We start from the raw sequence: 20,772 nt of genomic DNA, 5'->3' as shown, positions 1-20,772 counted from the left end.
GGTTTCACCATGTTGGTCAGGCTGGTCTCGAACTCTTGTCTTTCATTTGGAAAATGGGCCCAGAGTGCTTTGTTATCATAAAAGTTCTGCACATGGCTAGGCGTGGTGGCTCATGCCTGTAATCCCAACACTTTGGGAGGCCGAGGCAGGTGGATCACGAGGTCAGGAGTTCGAGACCAGCCTGGCCAACATGGTGAAACCCCCATCTCTACTAAAAATACATAAATTAGCTGGGCATGGTGGCGAGTGCCTGTAATCCCAGCTACTTGGGAGGCTGAGGCAGGGGAATCATTTGAACCCGGGAGGTAGAGGTTGCAGCGAGCCGAGATGGCGCCATTGCCCTCCAGCCTGGGTGACAGGGTGAGACTCTGTCTCAAAAAAAAAAAAAAAGTACTGTACACAAGAGTGGGGTTATTATGAATGTTCCCAGGACACAGATTCTCTGGGCCACTGAAGCAGGGCCACTTCCTCCTCAGATACTTTCTATAGCTCCCAATTGCCTTTAAGACAAAGTCCATGTGCCCAACCTGGGATATAAGTTCCTTGTGACTGGGCCCCATCAGCTTCTTTGGCTTAACTTCCCAAGGTGTTGCCCAGTGACCCCGCTCCTCCAACGGTACTGGGCAGCTCACTAGCTCCACAGACATGCAGGTGTAGTCACTTTCCTAAGCATTTGCAGTGCTATCTCCTTCCCTGGCGTGCTCACCCTGTGTGGGATTGGTGGAGGGAAGAGAAAGCACAAGGGCAATGGCACGGAGAGGAAGAGCTGTGGTACCAGGCAGACCTGGGGGCTGGTCTCCACTCTGCTGTTTACTTAGGGGTGAGCTTGGACCTTGCTTGCCCCCTCTGAGCATCGGTTTCTCACCTATTGAAAAGGGGAAGGATATTTCACTGAGTTCTCTTAAAGCCAGTGATGCAGTGCTGGAATTTGAACCTGGGACTGCAGCCCCACGTGTCTGCCCTAGAATGGCTTACATTTGAACACAGATGGGCTGGAGAGAGGAACAGCAACACCGGAAACAAGGAGGGATGACCCTTGAAGAGAGGGTCCTCAAACAGCGTATGGGAGAGGTTACCCCCAGCTGGAAGAATCTGGAACAGCTTCCTGGAGGAGTTGGCATTTGGAAGAGTTGGAAAACAGGGCAAATGTCACCAGGATGGGATGTGGGCAGGGGCTTCCTGAGCAAAGGTGAACAGGTGGGAAAATGAAATCTCTGAGTCACACTGTGTGTGTGTGAATGGCTGCCCCATCACTGGCAGGGAAACTGCTGCCTAAGGAGTCTGTGGTGAGTGGGTGGAGGGGCTCTGCTGGAGCCAGATCTGACCTTCACTCCTCTCTGGTGTCTGCCCTGACTGGGACAGCTTCCCCCTCTCCCTTGGGGACTCTTCCCAGGCTGCAGGCTCTGTATCCTACCCCACCCACATTCCCACACCCCTCAGAGTAGTGTGGTGAGCCTGGCCACAGCCCAGAATGGGTCTCAGGAAGCAAGGCTAGAGGTGGCACCCGATGGCCCACCAGGCAGATGCAGGGGTCAGCTTCCTGCTGTCTGTGTGGGAGGTCAGGGGGCACCTGGAGAATATTCCAGAGCTGGGCCCTGCAGGGGTCAGAAAAATAATCCTGGGGGGACTTGTGGGGAGGTGTAGTGCAGCCAAAGTCACTAGTTAGTTCCCACACCCCCCAGCTCTCCATTCCTCCCATCCATACTGAGCCAAGTCTGATGGGGAATTTGGTTTGTCAATGGCCGATTCACACCGCTCCCCCCAACCATCCCACCCAAATCTGACCTCATTCTCATCTGTCCTGTGAGGTGCCCTGAGAGGAGGTATCCATCCCACCCTTCCTGCCATACTGCAGTCCCCAAGCCTTGGCTGTGTTCTCCTGGAGTCCCTACAGCTGCTCCTCAGCCGGGTCTGTCTCCATGGCCTATGAAGCCCTCCCTGCTGGGCTTCTGGGAGCAAGTGGGGCCTTGCCCAAATGGCTGTGAGGCTCACACAGCCCAGGGGAGGATCAACAGCTGGGAAAGAGGCCAAAGATGACAGCTATAGGGCGTCTAACCTGGAGTTCTCCCAGTAGAAAGATCCTTTGTTTCTTCTACCCATACTGCCTTCCCAGGAAATGCTGGGCTAGGTGCTCTGTTTCCAGAAACACTGCCCTCGATACAAGGCGATTCCTTGTCACCCTGCAGTCAGAGCTTCAAGACCTTTTTCCTCCAGCCTCCTCCCCACTCTACAGTAAGAGACTTCACTGCACAGAGACCCACGCAGGTCTCTGCGGGTCACTCTCAATCCCCTGGTCTTCTGGGTGGATGTTCTGACTCTGCCTGCAGGTCTGTCTGTAGCTCTCCGTCACCCGTCCCTGTCTGATTCTCTTTCCTGCTCTGTCTCCTGCCTCTCTGTCTCTCCCAGTCTCTGCTGCAGCCCTCTCTCCCGGTTTGACCTGAATACCTTTCTCTGCATTCTCCCGCTGATACCTGTTGATATTGCGTTCTCCGACCTCCTGTGTGCCTCTTCGTTTGAGCCTGCCTGTCTGCAGTGTCTGACTACACTTTTCTCTTTTTCTCTGCTCTGTCTGTCTCTATCTTTTTCTCCTTCGAGAGGGGAAACAGGGCTCAAAGAGGGGGTCAGGGGCCTGTCTTTCTGTTGTCCTCTAAGTCTTGGTCTCATCGACGAGGTTTGGCTGGGTTCCCTGGCTCCAGCTGAGTAGATAGTGTCCCTTCCTGCTCCTCCAGTCATTCACTCATTCATTTAACACACCTTCACTGAGCTCCGGCCATGTGCCTGGCTCTGTGCCAACAGCTGTGGGCACCCATCCCACTTACTCTGGCTCTACGGTCTCACCGTTTTCTCTGGGAACATGTCCCCCAGGCTCGCTCTCCATGTCTCTTCCTTAATTTGTTCGGACTTACCTATCCTGGGTCCCATGACTGCTGGAGTGCAATGAGCTCCAGCCCCTAATTCAATCTCAGGACCTGGAGCTTAGCAGGGGGAGGAAGCAAATCTTCTCAGGGGCTCCTGGAGACAGCAGCAGGTGAGCCACAGCAGGGATGCAATAATGGTGGGAGCTCCAGACACTGGGTCAGTTCTTCTTGGGCCACACAGGACATCAGACTCGTCCAGGCACAGGTTAGGGAGTCTTGCTCAAACTCAGCCCCAAGTATCTCCAAGTGTTTGTCTCCCTGGATCACTTGCTCCTTCTGTCTCTCCCTTGCCCTGGCTCCACGGTTGTGTAGGAGGCTGGGTTTGTTCAAGTCCAGCCTCTCTGCGAAGAGGAAGCTGCACCCCGCCTCCCTGAGGCTCAGCCTCAGCCTGTCCTTTTCCAGCCTCTTGCCTCAGCATTTCTCTTAGGTATTTTCCCCTGCTCTGTTAGCAGCAGAGAGGTGGGGGCACAGGAGGGATGTTGATGGGTCTCCCCAAGCTCCCCAACCTTCCACACTCATCCCCCAGTCTCCTCACTGCACTCCCATTTTCCACCTGAGCCCTTCTCCTACCAAGCTCTTGTTCCCTTCACAGAACTTTTGTTGCCCTCCCTTGATAGGAGGACCCCATAGAGAGCTCTTGTTCCCCCATCTAGCAGTTGTCCTCTTTCGCTGAACCCCTGTCCCCCTCAAGCCCACGTCCCCCTCACTAAATCCCTCATCTTCTCCCTGAGCTCCAAGAATCCACAGCAAGAAGGGGCTGTGTCCACTAAGTATCCAGTGGCAGCCGGCCTGGGTGGAGCTCATGGTAGAAGGTCCATCAATTTCAGCCATCTAGGCAAAGGAGGAGGGGAACAGAATGGAAAATATGAAATTCTCAGAGTTTCGTGGACTGAGGACTGAGGATGGAGGTTCAGGAGCCAGAGAGATCTGGGTCCCATCTCAGTTGTTATTTGCTGGTCAAGTGATCTCAGGCAAGTCCCAGCATCTCCCTGAGTGTCAATTCTCTCATCTACAAAGAAGGGACAGTAATCCCTTGCAGAGCCACTGTGAAGGTTCAGTGAAGGAGAAAGAAGCCAAGCCTGGAGGCCTGGAGCTCAGAGAAGGGAGTGGCAGAGGTGGGGCTCAGAACAGGGCAGCAAGGGAAAGCAAATCCACTTTGCCTTTCCCAGCTTGCACAGCACTTTCACACACAAGGCCCCACTGGGCCCTCCCCTTGACACTGTAACATCAGGTTATTTATTCCCTGATTTTACAAATGAGGCATTGAGTCTCAGTAACTTGCCAGAGATCACCCAGCTAGTAGGTGGTGGGTGCCTTGAACCTCTAATGCTAGAACCAGGCTTTTCCCTCCACCCAGGCTATCTTCTCTGAGGAAGATCTGGGTTTCCCCAAATCCAAAATGCAGAAGTGAACCTGACCCTGTCTCTGGAATAAGGTCTTTGCGTGGAATGAGGATGTGGGTTTGGAGTCTAACTTTCAGGGTGCAATAATAGAGAAACATACACCAGCTCCACTTGGCTCCTATTTGCTGTATGAGGGTGCTAGTAGGATGTAGGGAATGTGTGAAATAATCACAGATCTCCCTGGCACTCAGGAGGCACTCAATAGATACTTGTTACATGAATAAATGAGTCTTTGAGAAACCAGAAATGTGAGTGCATGACCATTCCACTGAGAAAGGTCAAGAACTGACTTGGATTAATAGAAAGACCAGACCCTGATGGGTTTGACCCAGGGTCTGACCTGATCAGACCCTACTTGAGAAAACCAAATTGGGTCTATCTCTCCAAATCCTTCTGACCAACGTCAGCATTGTGAATCCTCATGAAGATTGGCAGAGGTGCAACCTTCCAGACTCCAAATTACAGGTATGAAGATCCCTTTAAACTTTCTGGAAGCCCAGTTACCCCCACCTTGACCCCAGGTCCTGAAGAAATTCTGTGCATGGAATGGTCTTGGTAGGGGGACCAGCTTGTCTGGCTAAGTTTAGCTGATTGATCTTTTTGTTTTTGTTTGTTTGTTTGTTTGTTTTTGAAATGCAGTCTCTCTCTGTTGCCCAGGCTGGAGTGCAGTGGCACAATCTCAGCTCACTGCAACCTCGGCCTCCAAGGTTGAAGTGATTCTCGTACCTCAGCTGCCCGAGTAGCTGGGATTACGGGCACGTGCCACCACACCTGGCTGATTTTTGTATTTTTAGTAGAGACAGGGTTTCACCATGTTGGCCAGACTGGTATCGAATTCCTGGCCTCAAGTCATCCGCCCACCTTGGCCTCCCAAAGTGCTTGTATTACAGGTGTGAGCCACTGCACCCACCCGGCCTATCTCATTGATCTTTGAGTCAAGCAATTCGCAATACCCCCCAGAGCATGAGATATACAGTAGCCTCTGGCATGAGCAGCTTTCATTTATTACCTCAACTTCCCCAGGCTGGCAAAGCCTGGTCCAAGAATATTCCTGAACTTGAGCTGTAGAACTGGAGCAAGAGTCAGGTAGCCAGTAGCCTCTGAGACTTAGGCTAACATGCCTTCAGACCAGCTCCCTGGTGAACCCCGTAGTCAGCTCCTGCTATGAGTGGCCCAGGTCTGAGGTTCGATCACACTGGTTTGCACCTGGGCTTTGCCATTTGCCAGTGTGTGGTGTTTGCTGTGCTTTGTTCAAGTATTATATGAAGGTGCATTTTACAGAGCGCCACGATGCGTGTGGATCACAACACCATCTGTGGATTCCCACAGTTTACAAAACTTGATGCCTTTTTTAGAGTCCTTGGCTGTTGGCAAAAGCCTAGCACAATCTGCAAAACTCTGCTGCTTCCAGAGCCCTGTGTCTCATGCTAAGCCCGATGCTGTTCATAAAACCCTGGGCTGTTTGCAGAACCCAAGCCCTTACCTTCTTCAAGCCAGCCCACTTAGGAAAATGCCTTGTAGTAAACCAGGAAAAATAGGAGACTCTTCATTTTATAGAACTATCTGCTTTGGGGTACAAAGGAAGAGTGCTGGGCCCAGATTAAAAACCTCAAGTCTGGTCTCAGCTCTGTCATAATCCTGCTGTAGGACTTTGGGCTGATTCTTTGTCCTCTCTGGGTCTCTATGTTCCCATCTGTTAAATGGAGATCCTGACATCCAACCATCCACCTCAGGCCTGTCCTGAGGATCACTGTGAGATTGCCCAGAACACAGGGTGTGGGCGGGGTGAAAAGGGGAAGAGTGCCCAGAGGCTTTTTCCTGGAAATGGCTCCAAACTGCCACCTCGGCATCTTTGTTCCCACTTCCCTTCTGGCCTGGCAGCCAGGAAGGGGATATCTAAAAATGAGCCATGGGCCAGGCAGACAAGCGAGGGCCTCGACCAGAGCCTTGGCCTTCCCTGCCCCCCAGATGCTGCCTTGGAGTCAGACCCTCGCTGTGCAGACACACTCCCATGTATGGCTCGTTAGCTCTGCTCAAGAAAGGCAATGTCCTCCTTATTTCACCCATGAGGACACTGCCGCTCAGAGAGACCTCATGTCTTGCCTGAGGCTACATGTCAAGTATACAGCAGGGGCTGGGATCTGAGCCAAGGACAGCAAGGATGGATGCCCGGTCCTCAGAGGTCGGAGTTGGAAGGAATGTGGAGCTCATTTAATTCAACCTTTCCTTTTTTCAGATTGGTAGACTGAGGCCAGGAGAGTGTGGAGACCACGGGGGAGGCACTGTTTATCTCTCCCTAGATAAGCAGGCTTCAGTCTCTCTAGCTGGTTGATGAGAAACAGGCCCCATCCTGCCAAGCATTCAGGGCTTCCCCTGTCTTTGTTGGCACAACTTCTCCATCAGGACACAGCTCATCTCCTAACTGCGAGGAGAGGAGCAGGTGTGCAGGCCGGGTGGGTGTCCAGGTTGCACAGCCACCTAACCTCAACACAGCCCCTGGCTCTTCCAGTGCCCCACCCTTGTATAGCCCCTGCTGTGCTCCCTGTAGCAGCTTAAACCCCATCTGGAGGTTTCTCCAGACCTCCAACCACTCCCTTTGGAAGCTGCCTCCCCCAACCCCCACCTCCAGGCTCTTTCGCCCCACAGCAGCCTTCCCCTTGTTCCAACTCCCTCCATCTCCCAGCAGTTTCTCCCTCCAGCCTGTGAGAATACACACTGCGTTGGAAACTGCATCCTTCCTTGAAAGTGATAGCTCTGGGCCCCAGAAAGAGCATGAGCTTGGGTGTCAGTTCAACCCTGACCCAGTACAAAGCTCTCTGAAGCTGTTTCTTCATCTATGAAATAGAGATGAAACGTGATAACTGAAAAATCATGAGATCTACAGATTTGGAGAGAAGACTTTATTTCTTTTCTTTCTTCTTTTCTTTTTTAGAGACAATGTCTCACTCTGTCCCCCAGGCTGAAGTGCAGTGATGCAATCATGGCTTACTGCAGTCTCTATCACCTGGGCTCCAGCGATTCTCCTGCCTCAGGCACCCCAGTAGCTGGGACTACAGGTGTATGCCACCACGGCTGGTTAATTTTGTAAGTTTTTGTAGAGACAGGGTCTCACTATGTTGCCTAGGCTGGTCTCAAGCAGTCCTCCCACCTCGGCCCCCTGAAGTGCTGGGATTATAGGTATGAGACTTTATTTCTTATAAAGAGTTACAGCCTACAAGGTGGCCATTCTGATGGGCTGGGGAGCTCAGTCTTTGGCAGAGTCCAGAGGCAGACACTACAAGGGAGGAGGGGTTGGACAGAAATTTAAGCTGAACGCGTTGACCAAATACACATATTCAACAGGTTATAGGAGGAGCTATGAATACTCATGAGGTGGTCCTAATGTATGCATATTGAACAAACATGCATGTTACATACGACCCATGTTCACCTTGGGTTGGAGACTTAACATTCAAATGCATATATACATCAAAAGGTGAAGCAAGGACATGAAGGGCTCAAGTGTGGTGTCTATAAACTGGCCAGAACCCATCCATGGTCAGTGGTCTCTTATCAGAAAAAATTCCTGAAATCAGTCTCTAGTCCAGTCAGAGCTATAGTTATGGCTGGTGGAACGGGGATCAGTTAGTTAGTGTCTGGCGGTGGAGGAGCTGCAAATTGTTTTACCATTGCTTATCTCAAGACCAGGGCTTATTAGCTGCTGGAGAAAAAGAGAAATGTTGTGGCAGTGAGAACATAGTTTATTCTTTAGTGTATGAGTGTGGGACTTAACCCTTGCCTGGCATGACCCTAGGTCATGTTTATGGTTTGGCATCTTATTGCCACAAAGAGTCCATTCTGTCAGTCTTATGATCTCTGTTTTAACATTAATGCAGCTCAGGTGTAGTGTCTAAGCCACAAAAGGGAGGGGAATAAACGAGGTGTGTCTCTTGTCCCTTCATGGCCAAGAACTCAGTTTTTAAAAGTTTCTCTGGGGTCCCCTCGGCCAAGAGGTGGGTTGTCCATGCAGTGAATTGAGGGGCTTAGGATTTTAGTTTTAGTTGACACAAGAAACCTCCTGGCAGGACTGTCCTAAACTCTGTTATCTTGCCCGATCTTCTCCTAAGTACGTGGTACAGCTTCTTCCTCCTGGGAGACTGACCCCAGCCTCGCCCAGTGACCTGGGACTGGTCACTTGCCCTCTCTGATCCTTAGTGCCATTGTCTGCAAAATGCCTTCCCAGAGCTGTCATATGGCTTAGATGAGCTGATGGATGGATTAGTGCTTCCAAAATTCTGAGAGCTGAGCAGACATGAGCCATTATTAATACGGCAGTGATGGTGATGGTGATGACTCTTATAATTCTGGAAGCAGAGGATGAGGAGGAAGTAAATCATGACACGTACATGCCAGGTCAGCCTGACCTCACGGACAACCCAGGAGAATAAATCACTAGGAAGGCCCCCTGAGGTAGCAGGAAGCTCAGGAGCAAAATGGGGACCCTGCAGGTGGGCAGGGGGACCACTGTTCACAGCTGTTGTTCTGCGGGTGCTGCAGGGCTCCAGCTTGGGCACTGGCTGGCCTTCAGCCCCCAGCCCCAGCTCTGCCACTGACATGCTGGTCAGGTCCCATGCCCTGCCTGGTCCTCAGTTTCCTTATTATAAAATGGTGGAGTGTGGGGGGTGCAGGTGCAGTGGCTCATGACTATAATCCCAGTGCTTTGGGAGACCGAGGCAGGAAGATTACTTGAGGCCAGGAGTTCGACCCAAGCCTGGGAAACATAGTGAGACCCTGTCTCTACCAAAAATTTAAAAAATAGCCAGGTGTGGTGGCGCATGCCTGTGGTCCCAGCTACTGGGGAGGCTGAAGTGGGGAGGATCCCTTGAGCCCAAGAGTTGGAGGCTGCAGTGAGCTATGATCGCACCACCGTACTGCAGCCTGGGCAGCAAAGTGAGACCCTGTCTCTAAAAAAAAAAAAAAAAAAAAAAATTTAATGGTGGTTGGGGATGGGGGTGGTGGAGGTTGGGGGAAGAGTCTCATTCTGCTCTGTCCCTGTCTTTTGGAGTCTCATTCTACTCATGGCCCACATGAGCTAATGGCTGTGCCACTGTTTTCCTAAAGTGTCAAGTGTGGGATTACAGTTATTAATGTGCCTCCTTGGAGAGAGGACACGGGAGAGGGGTGGTGCAGCAAAGACTGGGAGGGATGCCGAGGGTGGGAGTTGGGGATGGGGTGGGGGGGGGTGGCAAATGCGGGATGGGAGCAAGCCCCTGCCAGGCTGTGGATAATTTGGAAGAAGGGCCCTGCTCCCTAAAGACTTTGCAACACTGCCCCCTGGGGGCTGGAGAGGAAGCCTGTGCCCTGACTTTTCCTCTGAGGCTTCAGTCAGGGAGGGGACCTTGAAGGACCACTGTCCAGAGGCTGAACTGGGTGGGCCAGAAGAAACCCAGCTAGGGCAGTCATTGTCTGCCCGCATTCCCCACCTGTCCATTCCATTTCACGAGCCTCTTAAATCTGCAGCCCTGTCCTGGCCTAGCCCACCACCGCTCTTGTCTGGGCCATGCCCCGGCCTCTCTCCCACCTCCAGTCTCACACCAGCCCACCTTCCTGCAAGCCAGAGGGAACTTTCTAACCCTTAAATCCTACCATGCCCCTTTCTGTGTAAAACCCTGACCCAGCTCCCAGTAATCCCAGGAGAGACCATCCTTCTCAGCCTGACACTGAGTGGCCCCTGTCTCTCTGCCCAATCACATCTTCTGCAGGTCACTATCCTCATTCGCAGATGAGACATTACAGGGGTGTTTAGAGCAAGGAAGATGCTGGGGTAGGACCTCTCGGGTGTGACTGCTGGCTTCCCCCCTTAGTAGCTGTGTTACTTAATTCTTAGTTTGCGTTTTTTGTTTTTTTTTTTTTTGAGACAGAGTCTTACTCTGTCACCCAGGCTGGAGTGCAGTGGCATGATCTCGGCTCACTGCAACCTCTGCCTCCTGGGTTCAAGCAATTCTCCTGCTTCAGTCTCCTGAGTAGCTGGGAATACAGCTGCGCACCACCACACCTGGCTAATTTTTATATTTTTAGTAGAGACAAGGGTTCACCATGTTGGCCAGGCTGGTCTCGAACTCCTGGCCTCAGGTGATCCGCCCATCATGGCCACCCAAAGTGCTGGGATTACAGGCGTGAGCCACGGCACCCAGCCTGCAGTACTTTTTTAAATTGTAAAGTATATATAACATAAAATGTTAACATAAAATTCAGCGGCATGAAGTACATCTACATTGTTGTGCAAGCATCCTCACCATCCATCTCCAGACCTCCCTCATCTTTCCAAACGGAGACTCAGATTCATGTGTTCTTCATTCCACCTGTTTTCTCATCTGACGGATGGAAGTAATCACTGAGTGTGCTTTGCACGTGCTTACAGGTGGGTAATAGGTACTCAGGCAATGTTACGACTGTTTTCTTCTCTTGAGGAATCTGCTCTGGAAAGTCAGTGCAGCAGCACCGCATGGAGTGATCTCTAGAAACCCACAGCCTACCACTGCCCGGCTTCATTTCTGTGGCTCAGGCAGATTTTCTGAGAGCTGCTGGGGAAGCAGGCCGCCCATCTCATCTGGGAAGATGAGTCACTTCCTCTGCTGATGGTTTATGAGCCTAGGGATGGGGAAGGCAGGAAGCAGAACACAAGCAGCTGCTTCTCAGCTGGGCGGGGCCTCCGCAGTGGCTCACATAAGAACCACGTGGCCATGTGGATTCTCTCTGGTGTCTGGACCAGGGTAGGACACCCTAACTTGCCTGTGTGCCAATTCTCTCAGGAGGGGCTGGAGCAGGCTAACTTGCTTCCATCAGTGTTGCTTATTCAGAGCACATCAGTTTGCGTTTTGCTTGATTCTCTCCTTTTCACATCATGCTCCCAACACATCATCCGCCCCCCCCATTCTACACACACACTTCCAAGATTCACTCACTCCAACTGTTCCTGGCATGCGCGTCTAAAATCATCTCACCTTCTAAGTGGCACTGTCCTTATTTAAATGCATGTCCTTTTTTTGTCCCCTAGGTGGAACTAGGGGAGAGACCAGGCCTCAGGCCTCCCTGATGGATCCTGGTTTCTGGCCCGCTCTCTGGCCAGGGGAGCAAGTGGATCTCTCCAGCAAACAAGCTGAATGGTGGTGTCAGAATCAGAGCTGGGTCCAGACAGGACGCTTAGAGGGCCACAGAATCTCCTCCTAAGAGTCCTTCAGCTGGGGACTCTAGTCTCTTCGGTTAAAGACATCAACCATCCTCCAGAAAGAGCCAGCGGTGGCAAATAGTTAGCTTAAGCAAACCGGTCAAGTCTTTGGAGTAGCTTAGGCTGGAGATCGGCCAACACTAGTTGTGTGGCATGCGGCAGATGCTTCATTTTTCTAAGCCTCAGTTTCTTCTTCAAAATGGATGCAATGATTATGCCTAACACTCATTATTTGCCAAGCACTGTTCTAAGCACTTGTGTCAGCTCAGTTAATGCTGCAAACAACCTATTATAATCCGCAATTTACAGATGAGGAAACTGAGGTACAGAGAGACCTGCCAAGGTCACACACAGTTGGTAAGAGGCAGATCAGGATCTTAACCTAGACAATCTGGCCCCAGAGTCCAAGCCCCTAACCACGGCACTTAACCATCTCAAAGGGCAAATCTGGGGATTCGGACATCATCCACTGGTCCCTAAGCCATGAGGTTGAATACAGAATGAGCCAAGCACTAAGCTGCTGCCTTTGACTGACCCCTGGCGTTTCACTTTCCTTGTCAAATCTCAGGTTTCCCTCCTACAACAGGAGGGGCTTGAACCCCAGCTCCAGCTCAGCAAAGAGCTCACCATTTGCCTGGAAACCTGCCCCTCCCTGGTCCCTGTTCTGAGCCCCTCCCATCTCCTCAGAGTCAGCCCTCATCCCCGCAGCCTGTGTGGCATCTCTGCCTTCATATTTCTCTGTCTCTCTTACTCCCTGTTCTCCCTAAATTCAAAGCCCACTCCTTGTTCCTGTAGAACCCTTGCACAGCCTCGTTAATCTTCTGTGACTCCCGTCTCCCTAGTTCTAATCCATCCTCCACATTCTACTGGAGCCATCTTTCCAAACGCTAATCTTTTTTTTTAAGACAGGATCTTGCTCTGTCATTCAAGCTGGAGTGCAGTGGTGCCATCCTAGCTCACTGTAGCCTCAAACAAGCAATCCTCCCACCTCAAGCTTTCCAAGTAGCCGGGACCACAGGCATGCACCACCATGCACAGCTAATTTTTTTTATTTTTATTTTTGTAGAGACAGAGTCTTGCTTTGTTGCCCAGGCTGGTCTCGGACTCCTGGGCTCAAGTGATCCTCCCACCATGGCCTCCCAAAGTGCTGGGATTACAGGTGTGAGACACCTTGCTCAGCTCCCAACCCTAATCTTATTGTGCCCAGCCATTCTCCTCAGAGCAAAGACTATTTCTTAGCCTAACATTTGCTGCTCATCACCACACACCTATAACCTACGTTTTGCACTTTCTTTTTTTTTTCTTTTTTTGAGACAGAGTCTCGCTGTCGCCCAGGCCGGAGTGCAGTGGCAGGATCTCGGCTCACTGCAGGCTCCGCCCCCTGGGGTTCACGCCATTCTCCTGCCTCAGCCTCCCCAGTAGCTGGGACTACAGGCGCCCGCCACCTCGCCCGGCTAATTTTTTTTTTATTTTTAGTACAGACGGGGTTTCACCGTGTTAGCCAGGATGGTCTCGATCTCCTGACCTCGTGATCCACCTGCCTCGGCCTCCCAAAGTGCTAGGATTACAGGCGTGAGCCACCATGCCCGGCCTACCTTTTGCACTTTCATCCCTGGCGCCTGCATATGCACAGTTCCCTCAGCTCAAATGCCCTTCCTGCCTTCTACCACTGGATAAGCACAGATCCATCCTTCACCTGATAAGGACGACCTCCAATCCCTCCCAGCACCATCCAAGTGTTCCCTGCTTCCTCCTGAAAGAATACACACGTGCTCACAGTCATATCCTAGCTCTCCACGTGTCCTTGGCTGATCAGCATCGAGCAGGCTGGCCATTCCCTCGGGGAGCTTCCCATCAGCCAGTTCTTCTGCCTGCAGCCTTCCTCCTGTTCATTCATCTGAGCTGCTCCAATGCTCCAATGCAAATGGAGTTTTTCTTCCCCTTCTCAGACACTGGACTAAGAATGGGGGCAACCCAGGGTCACCTGTCACAGGACTGGCATAATCCCAAAGAGAAGCTGAGTGCGAGAGTCTCAGGCTTTGCAGGGTGAGAAGCCTCAGAGGGGAAGGCATCCAGGGGGTGGAATCTCTGTGGCTGTGGTGGCGACTGCACTGAGGCACTTGATGATTTGCAAAGCGCTCTCACATAGAGTAGCTCACTAAACCACACTCGAGCCAATATTGCCATTATTATTACCCCCATTCACAAAGAGGAAACAGAGGCAGAGAGAAGTGAAGTCATGCGCGCCCAAGGACACACAGGTGGTACGTGGAGCTGAGATTTGAGACCAGGTGCGTTTGGCCCCCACAGCTGATGCCCTTGCGCTGGGGCCACACTGCCCCCTGGTGGCAGCGAGGATGATGGCGGTGATGAGTATGCCGGAGGCCCAGCATTGGGGACGCATTCTGGACTCTCCTCCCCTGAGCTTCATGGCCTCCTCTGCATGGTCATGCAGAGGACCTGGTGGCCCAGGTTCTCTCTGGACATATTTATCACCTCCCTTTGGCACTTTCCTTTTCCAGCCTCTCGCGTCTGTTGGAGCGTCGCACACCTGGGGGAGTGAGGGCGGTAGGGGCTAGACAGAGAGACAGAGCTCCACCGTTCCCATTGTTTCCAGGGCAGAGCAGCGCCAGGACAGGGCGCAGGCAGCCAGCCTCTGGTTTAGGGGGAACTTCAAGGGTTGGGCTATTTTTTTGTTCTGAGCTTAAAAGTATTCCTGAAATACACGGGCTCCTCCTGGAGACATATCCGTGCCTCTCCGATTTCTGTGGAGGGAGACAGTGGATGGACTGTGAGTGTCTGGACTTTCCCATGGTCCCAGGAGAGGGACAGTGGCTTGTGCAACCTGGATGAAATGTTTATGACGTCTGCTTGTGACTCTTACCTCTTCTCAACCTGCACCACACCAGCTCAGAGCTTGCACTTAAGAAATACCTGATGATGAGGTCGGGCACGGTGGCTCACGCCAACACTTTGGGAGGCCGAGGTGAGTGGATCACGAGGTCAGGAGTTCAAGATCAGCCTGGTCAAGATGGTAGAACCCCGTCTCTACTAAAAAAAAAAAAAAAAAAAAAAAAAAAAGCCAGGCGTGGTGGCAGGTGCCTGTAATCCTAGCTACTCGGGAGTCTGAGGCAGAGAATTGCTTGAACCTGAGAGGTGGAGGTTGCAGTGAGCAGAGATCGCGCTACTGCACTCCAGCCTGGGCGACAGAGCAAGACTCCATCTCAAAAAAAAAAGAAAGAAAAAGAAAAAAGAAATACCTGATGATCAATCCTCCATTTTGCAGAAGAGAGAACAGGTTCTCAGAGAGCTAAATGCCAGGCTTGAATCCAAATTAGTCTGGCACCAAGATCGGAGCATTTAACCACTATATTGCCTCCCAGTCCCATTCAATGGGGGAACAAACACTTCTACAGTCTCAGTATCTTCACAAAATTCCCCCACCACTCCAGTCTTAAGTGAGGATAGGCCTTCCCCCTGCAGCGCCAAATCTGCACACTGACCTTTACTGCACTCTTTCTACTCTCTTGTCTCCCACTCCCACTGGGAGCCCAGACACTGGCTTCAGAAGCTCTCCTCCTCCTCCTCCTCCTCCTCTATTGACCATCCTCTTCCTCTCCCATTCCTTCATCCTCTCACTCTCTACTGGCTGCTTCCTACCACGAATTTTGGGAAATATGCTCAAATATCTCCAATTTTTAAAGTACAACAAAATTCCCCCTGACTTCTTGCTATGGTCTGAATGTTTGTGACCCCTTAAAATCCATATGTTAAATCTTGGCCAGGTGTGATGGCTCACACCTGTAACCCCAGCGTTTTAGGAGGCCATGGTGGGAGAACTGCTTGAGGCCCAGAGTTCAAGACCAGCCTGTGCAACATAGTGAGACCCTGTCTCTACAAAAATGGAAAACACTAGCCAGGCATAGTGGCATGTGCCTCTAATCCCAGCTATATGGGAGGCTGAGGTGGGAAGATCACTTAACCCCAGGAGTTTGAGGCAATGAGCTATGATGGTGCTACTGCACTCCAGCCAGTGCAACAGAGTGAGACCTCGTGTCTAAAAAAAAAAAAAAAAAAAAAAGAATGCATGAATGAATAAATAAATTAAAATTTAAAAGGTCAGGCATGGTCTCAGCTCCCAGCTACTTGGGAGGCTGAGGCAGGAGGATTGTTTGAGGCCAGGGGTTCAAGACAAGCCCGGGCAACATAGCAAGATCCTGTCTCTATAAAACAATTTTCTTTTTTTTTAATAAAGCAAACCTAACCTCTAGGGTGATGGTGTTTAATGGTGGGGCCTTTGGGAAGTGATTAAGTTGTAAGGGTAAAGCCCTCTTGAATGAGATTACATCCCTTATAAAAGAGGCCTGAGAGAGCTTGTTGGTCCCTTCCACCATGTAAGGACACAGCTAGAAAGTGCCATCTATGAAGCAGAGAGCAGCCCTCACCAGACACTGGATCCACTGGCACCTTGATCGTGGACTTCCTAGCCTCCAGAACTGTGAGCAATAAGTTTCTGATGTTTACAAATGACCCAGTTTAAGGTATTTTGTTATAAAACCTTGAACTACCTAGGACACATCTCTTCAGCCTCCAACCATCCACATCTCTTTTCAGCCAAACATCTTGAATATGTTATCTTTCTCTCTCCATTTACTCACTCCCAACCTTCCATGCTCACTGTTCCACTGGCCTGTTCACACCTGGGGCACCAGTGATCCCCGCATCACTGGACCCCACAGATACTTTTCATCCGGTTCTTGTCCTCTTGGGCACATCAGCAACATTTGATGCTGCTGACCACAGCGTCCTAGGGAGCTTCTGTGATATTACACTCTCCTGGTTTTGCTTCATGCTCTCTGGCTGTTGTTTCTCAGTATCTTTTGCAGACATTTCTTGTTCTGCCTCAGTCTCCTGTTGTTTCCCCCCATGGTTCTGTCCTTCTCACACTACACTCTCTCCCTAGGTGATCTTGTTCACTATCATAAGTATATGCCTCCCAAGTCTTTGCCTGCATACACTCTCTCTTCTGAGCTCCAGACATCAGTCAACATCACCACCATCTGTCTCATCACCCAAGCCAGAATAGTGGGCATCATCTTGGACCTTTCCATAATCAGTTGTCAAATTCTGACTATTCTACCTCTTGAAGATTCTCCAAATATTTCTTTCCTCACTCTGTTGCCCGGGCTGGAATGCAGTGGCTTGATTCCGGCTTACTGCAACCTCTGCCTCCCAGGTTCAAGAGATTCTCCTACCTCAACCTCCCAAGTAGCTGGGATTACAGGCATGTGCCACCACCCCTGGCTAATTTTTATGTTTTTAGTAGAGATGGGGTTTCACCATGTTGGCCAGGCTGATCTCAAACTCCTGACCTCAAGTGATCCACCCGCCTCAGCCTCCCAAAGTGGGATTACAGGCGTGAGGCACCATGCCCAGCCAGATCCTCTAAGCTTTGATAGTTAAGAGGCATGGCTTTGGAGATGGATTGGACTCTACACTAACTCACTATTTGTCCAGCAGAATGACCAAAGCAGGCTTAGTTACTTAACCCTCTGAGCTCCCTCATCCATAAAACAAGGGTAATGGAAATTGCTCCTTGGATTAAATGAAATGAAGTATGTGACTACCAGGGCACAGCCATTAGTACAAGTAAGCTCTCAATAAAGGGCAGCCATCATCTGCTATCATTGTCATTAATACTCCTCTCTATTCCTCTCCTCACCACCAAGCTTCCTGGCTGGTTGCCGTGCCCCTGGTCTCTCTCTCCTGCTCTAAGACATTCTCCATGCCACAGTAGGTATGAGCTTTCTCAAACATGTAGCTGACTATGTTAGTCCCCTGTCTGAGGCCTGGTTCCGGCTTTCCAGAGTCCTCATGCTGAGGGTTTAGTCCTTGGCTTCAAGACTCTCCTCCCTCTGGCCCCTGCCAACCTCTTTAGCCTCATCTTTGGAGACTCCCAGTCTCTCCTTCTATATTGCAGCCCAAACCAACTTCTATCTCCCCTGTAACACACCTCCTGCTTTTTCTACACTTCATGACTTTGTTTACCCCCTCCTTTGTGGCCTGCACTCTATTCATCTGCTTGAAATTTATGACCCATTTAAGAGATGTCTTCCATGATGCAAGTTGCTTTGTTTCCTCCTCTGGGTCCTTCAGCTCTATGGTAGCACAGATCACAGTGGATATGATGGACGAGGTTTTGACTGGTTACCCCATTCGACTGTGTCAATTCCCTGTGACCATGCACCCAGTGCAAAGCCAGCCTCATTCAATGTGGAATGAAGAACGAGTATCAGTTATCCTAATCTTTAAAATGGCAGCATTGGCAGCCAGGCCTGGTCAATCCAGAGGAGAGAAAGAGCACTGGAGCCTGGAGGAAGATGAAGTCACAGAAGGCTCCCTGGAGGAGGCTGGGCTTAGAATTATAAGGCCTCTGTATTAGTCTGTTTTCACACTGCTGATAAAGACATACTCAAGATTGGGCAATCTTCTGAGCCTTCCAAACTGTTCCAACCTGTGCCTGTTACCCAGTTCCAAAGTCTCTTCCACATCACAGAAGGCTCCCTGAAGGAGGTTGGGCTTAGAATTATAAGGCCTCTGTATTAGTCCATTTTCACACTGCTGATAAAGACATACCCAAGACTGGGCTTCTTCTGAGCCCTCCAAACTGTTCCAACCTGTGCCTGTTACCCAGTTCCAAAGTCACTTCCACATTTTTGGGTATCTTTTCAGCAATGCCCCACTCTATTGGTACCAATTTACTGTATTAGTCCTTTTTCATGATGCTGATAAAGACATACCTGAGACTGGGCAATTTACAAAAAGAAGAGGTTTATTGGACTTACAGTTCCACTTGGCTGGGTAAGTCACACAATCATGGCAGAAGGCAAGGAAGAGCAAGTCTCGTCTTACATGGATGGTAGCAGGCAAAGAGAGGATGAGGAAGACACAAAAGTGGAAACCCCTGATAAAATCATCAGATCTCGTGAGACTTGTTCACTACCAAGAGAACAGCGTGGGGGAAACTGCCTCCATGATTCAATTATCTCCCACCGGGTCCCCTCCCACATATGGGGGTACAATTCAAGATGAGATTCGGGTGGGGACACAGAGCCAAACCATATCAGCCTCTAAGAGTGAGCAAGAGCGAGCAAGAGAGTGAGGATTTGGGAGACTGAGTGGCTCTCTGTTCTGTCATGCTTGTTCCCCCAGCTTCAATACACTTGATGGGTCCCACCAACCAATAGCACAGCATTTTACATTTTACACGGAAAATTTTCACAAACTTTTTCATTTGTGTCATTAGTTGGTGCAGAGGCTGGAGTGGGGGTTAGGAAATCTGAGTCTTCCCATCCTGCCTTGTCTTTGGATTGCTGTGTGACTTTGGACAATCCCTTTCACCTCTGAGCCTGTTTCCTCATCTGCCACATGTGGATACCAATGGTTGCTCCACACATGGGAAAGTCCCCATAGACCATAAAGTTCTGTGTCCCACTGAGCACTATTAATCTTGTTGTTCTAATTATCAGCAAAGCCCATGGTAGCTGCTAACCAGCCACCTGGGGGTCCCCAGAAAATATTATTCAGGGCCCCAGTGAAAGGGAACCTCTGACGGTCAAGGCCCCAGCAGGCCAGGAAGGGGTAGAGCTTGGGGGTTTAATGGAAATAGGCTCAGCTCCAACCTGGTTCTTCCCACTGAGGAAGCATTGGCTTGGGGAGAGGAAGGAGCAGCTGGCATGGCCTGGGTTGGACAGATGAACTGGGCTGACCTGCAGAGGTCTCGGGCATGAAGGCTGAAAGTGAAGTGCCCAAAGCCAGCCATAGCCAAGGAGGGGCTAGGCTCTGGGAGGATAGTTTCTGGGGAGGTGGGCAGTTAGGGACCCTCATCCCGCTAGGAGAGGGGCTCCAAGAGAAGGGATCTGAACCAAACTGTTTGTGCTCTGATTTAGAGCATTCCTGGCGGGCAGGCTATGCTGCTGGTTTGCCATCTGTGTGACTGTGGCCGGGTCAGAACCCCCACTGGGCCTCCCCCTGCCTATCAGCAGCAATACAGGAGCTGGACTAGGAGCTCTCTATAGAGCCCAGTGTTGTCTGATTCTGCAGAAGCACTGGACAGAGAGGCCTGAGGTTGTCAGGACAGTCATGGTCCAGTCTGCCTGTGGAAAACTGGGAAACCAGGTGCCCAGACCCCACTGACATGTTGGTTTTGTAGAATAGGGGTCAGAACACATCCCAGGCCCCAGGGAACCCCTAGTCTGGTGAAGGAAGCAGATGTGAACATGGATAGCTCCCAGCATTGTCTGGGCTGCCAGACAGGCAAGCTTCAGCGACCCTCCCGCAGAGGACACCTGGGAGCCCTGAACAGGGAGCAGGCATCTGGCTTCTGGTGTGGCTCTGCCACCAGCTCTCTGTGTAGCCTTGACCAAGGTCAGCTCCCCTCTCAGCTTTAAAAAATGTATTTTAAAATTATTTTTATTTTTTATAGAAACAGGGTCTCGCTATGTTGGCCAGGCTGGTCTTGAACTCTTGACCTCAGGTGATCCATCTGCCTCAGCCTCCCAAAGTGTTGGGATTACAGGCATGAGCCACTGCACCCAGCCCAAGTCTGCTTTATCTTAATAGGGAGTGAATTCATTTTCAACTTGGGTTCCATTCAGGAAGTAACTCCTTCTATCAAATGTCTCTGCCCTCTGAGAGTGACCAACAGAGGAGTTTCACAGGACATGGGACTTTCAGTGCTGAAACCAGGACAGTTCTGGGCAAATCAATATGGTTGATCACTGTATGATATGCCAAAGAAAAAGGATAAAAAGACAGGTCCCAGGGCACCCAGGTTAGACAGAGACAGACAGAGCAAGCCCCTGTACAGGCATACAGAAAAGGAAGCTATTTCTGGGGTAAGCAGACAGCATTTTGAAGTGCTTCTTGGAGGAAGCAGCTAAAGAGAAAGATATCACAGCAAAGGTATTCTCATGTGAATGGAAATGGAGAGACTGAAACAAACGGCACTGATTCAGACATAACATTCCAACCCAGATACAGTGAGATGGGAATGGAGCGGGGCATAGAAGAGGAATGGAATCCAGAGCACAACAGAAGCCATTGTTCCAGCTATCCCCAAAGAAGCTTGCCCAGCAGTTCCCTAGAGCTCATGAGCTAGGAGTCTTTATCAGTGGCCCCTGACAATCCTCCAGGCTCAGAGGAACACAGCATCAAGGGAACCTTAGAATAAACGACATAGTTT

At 50.7% G+C, this 20,772-nt stretch overlaps 1 protein-coding gene across 3 annotated transcripts in view; it reads right to left on the bottom strand.

Annotated features, from left to right (window-relative positions):
* SLCO2B1 (solute carrier organic anion transporter family member 2B1) overlaps window positions 1–3,223 on the bottom strand; it is a 55,315-nt gene extending 52,092 nt beyond the window's left edge. For all 3 annotated transcript variants that reach the window (XM_055282957.1, XM_055282958.1, XM_055282959.1), the window contains exon 1: window positions 2,907–3,223. In XM_055282957.1, coding sequence (XP_055138932.1) covers window positions 2,907–2,922 — 16 coding nt within the window. In that variant the 5' untranslated portion in view covers window positions 2,923–3,223. The remainder of the gene's footprint in view (window positions 1–2,906) is intronic.
* Between the last annotated feature and the right edge of the window lie 17,549 nt (window positions 3,224–20,772).

This window comes from Symphalangus syndactylus, chromosome 6 (assembly GCF_028878055.3).
Source record: "Symphalangus syndactylus isolate Jambi chromosome 6, NHGRI_mSymSyn1-v2.1_pri, whole genome shotgun sequence".
Taxonomy (NCBI): domain Eukaryota; kingdom Metazoa; phylum Chordata; class Mammalia; order Primates; family Hylobatidae; genus Symphalangus; species Symphalangus syndactylus.
This window is presented reverse-complemented; position numbering and strand designations above follow the sequence as displayed.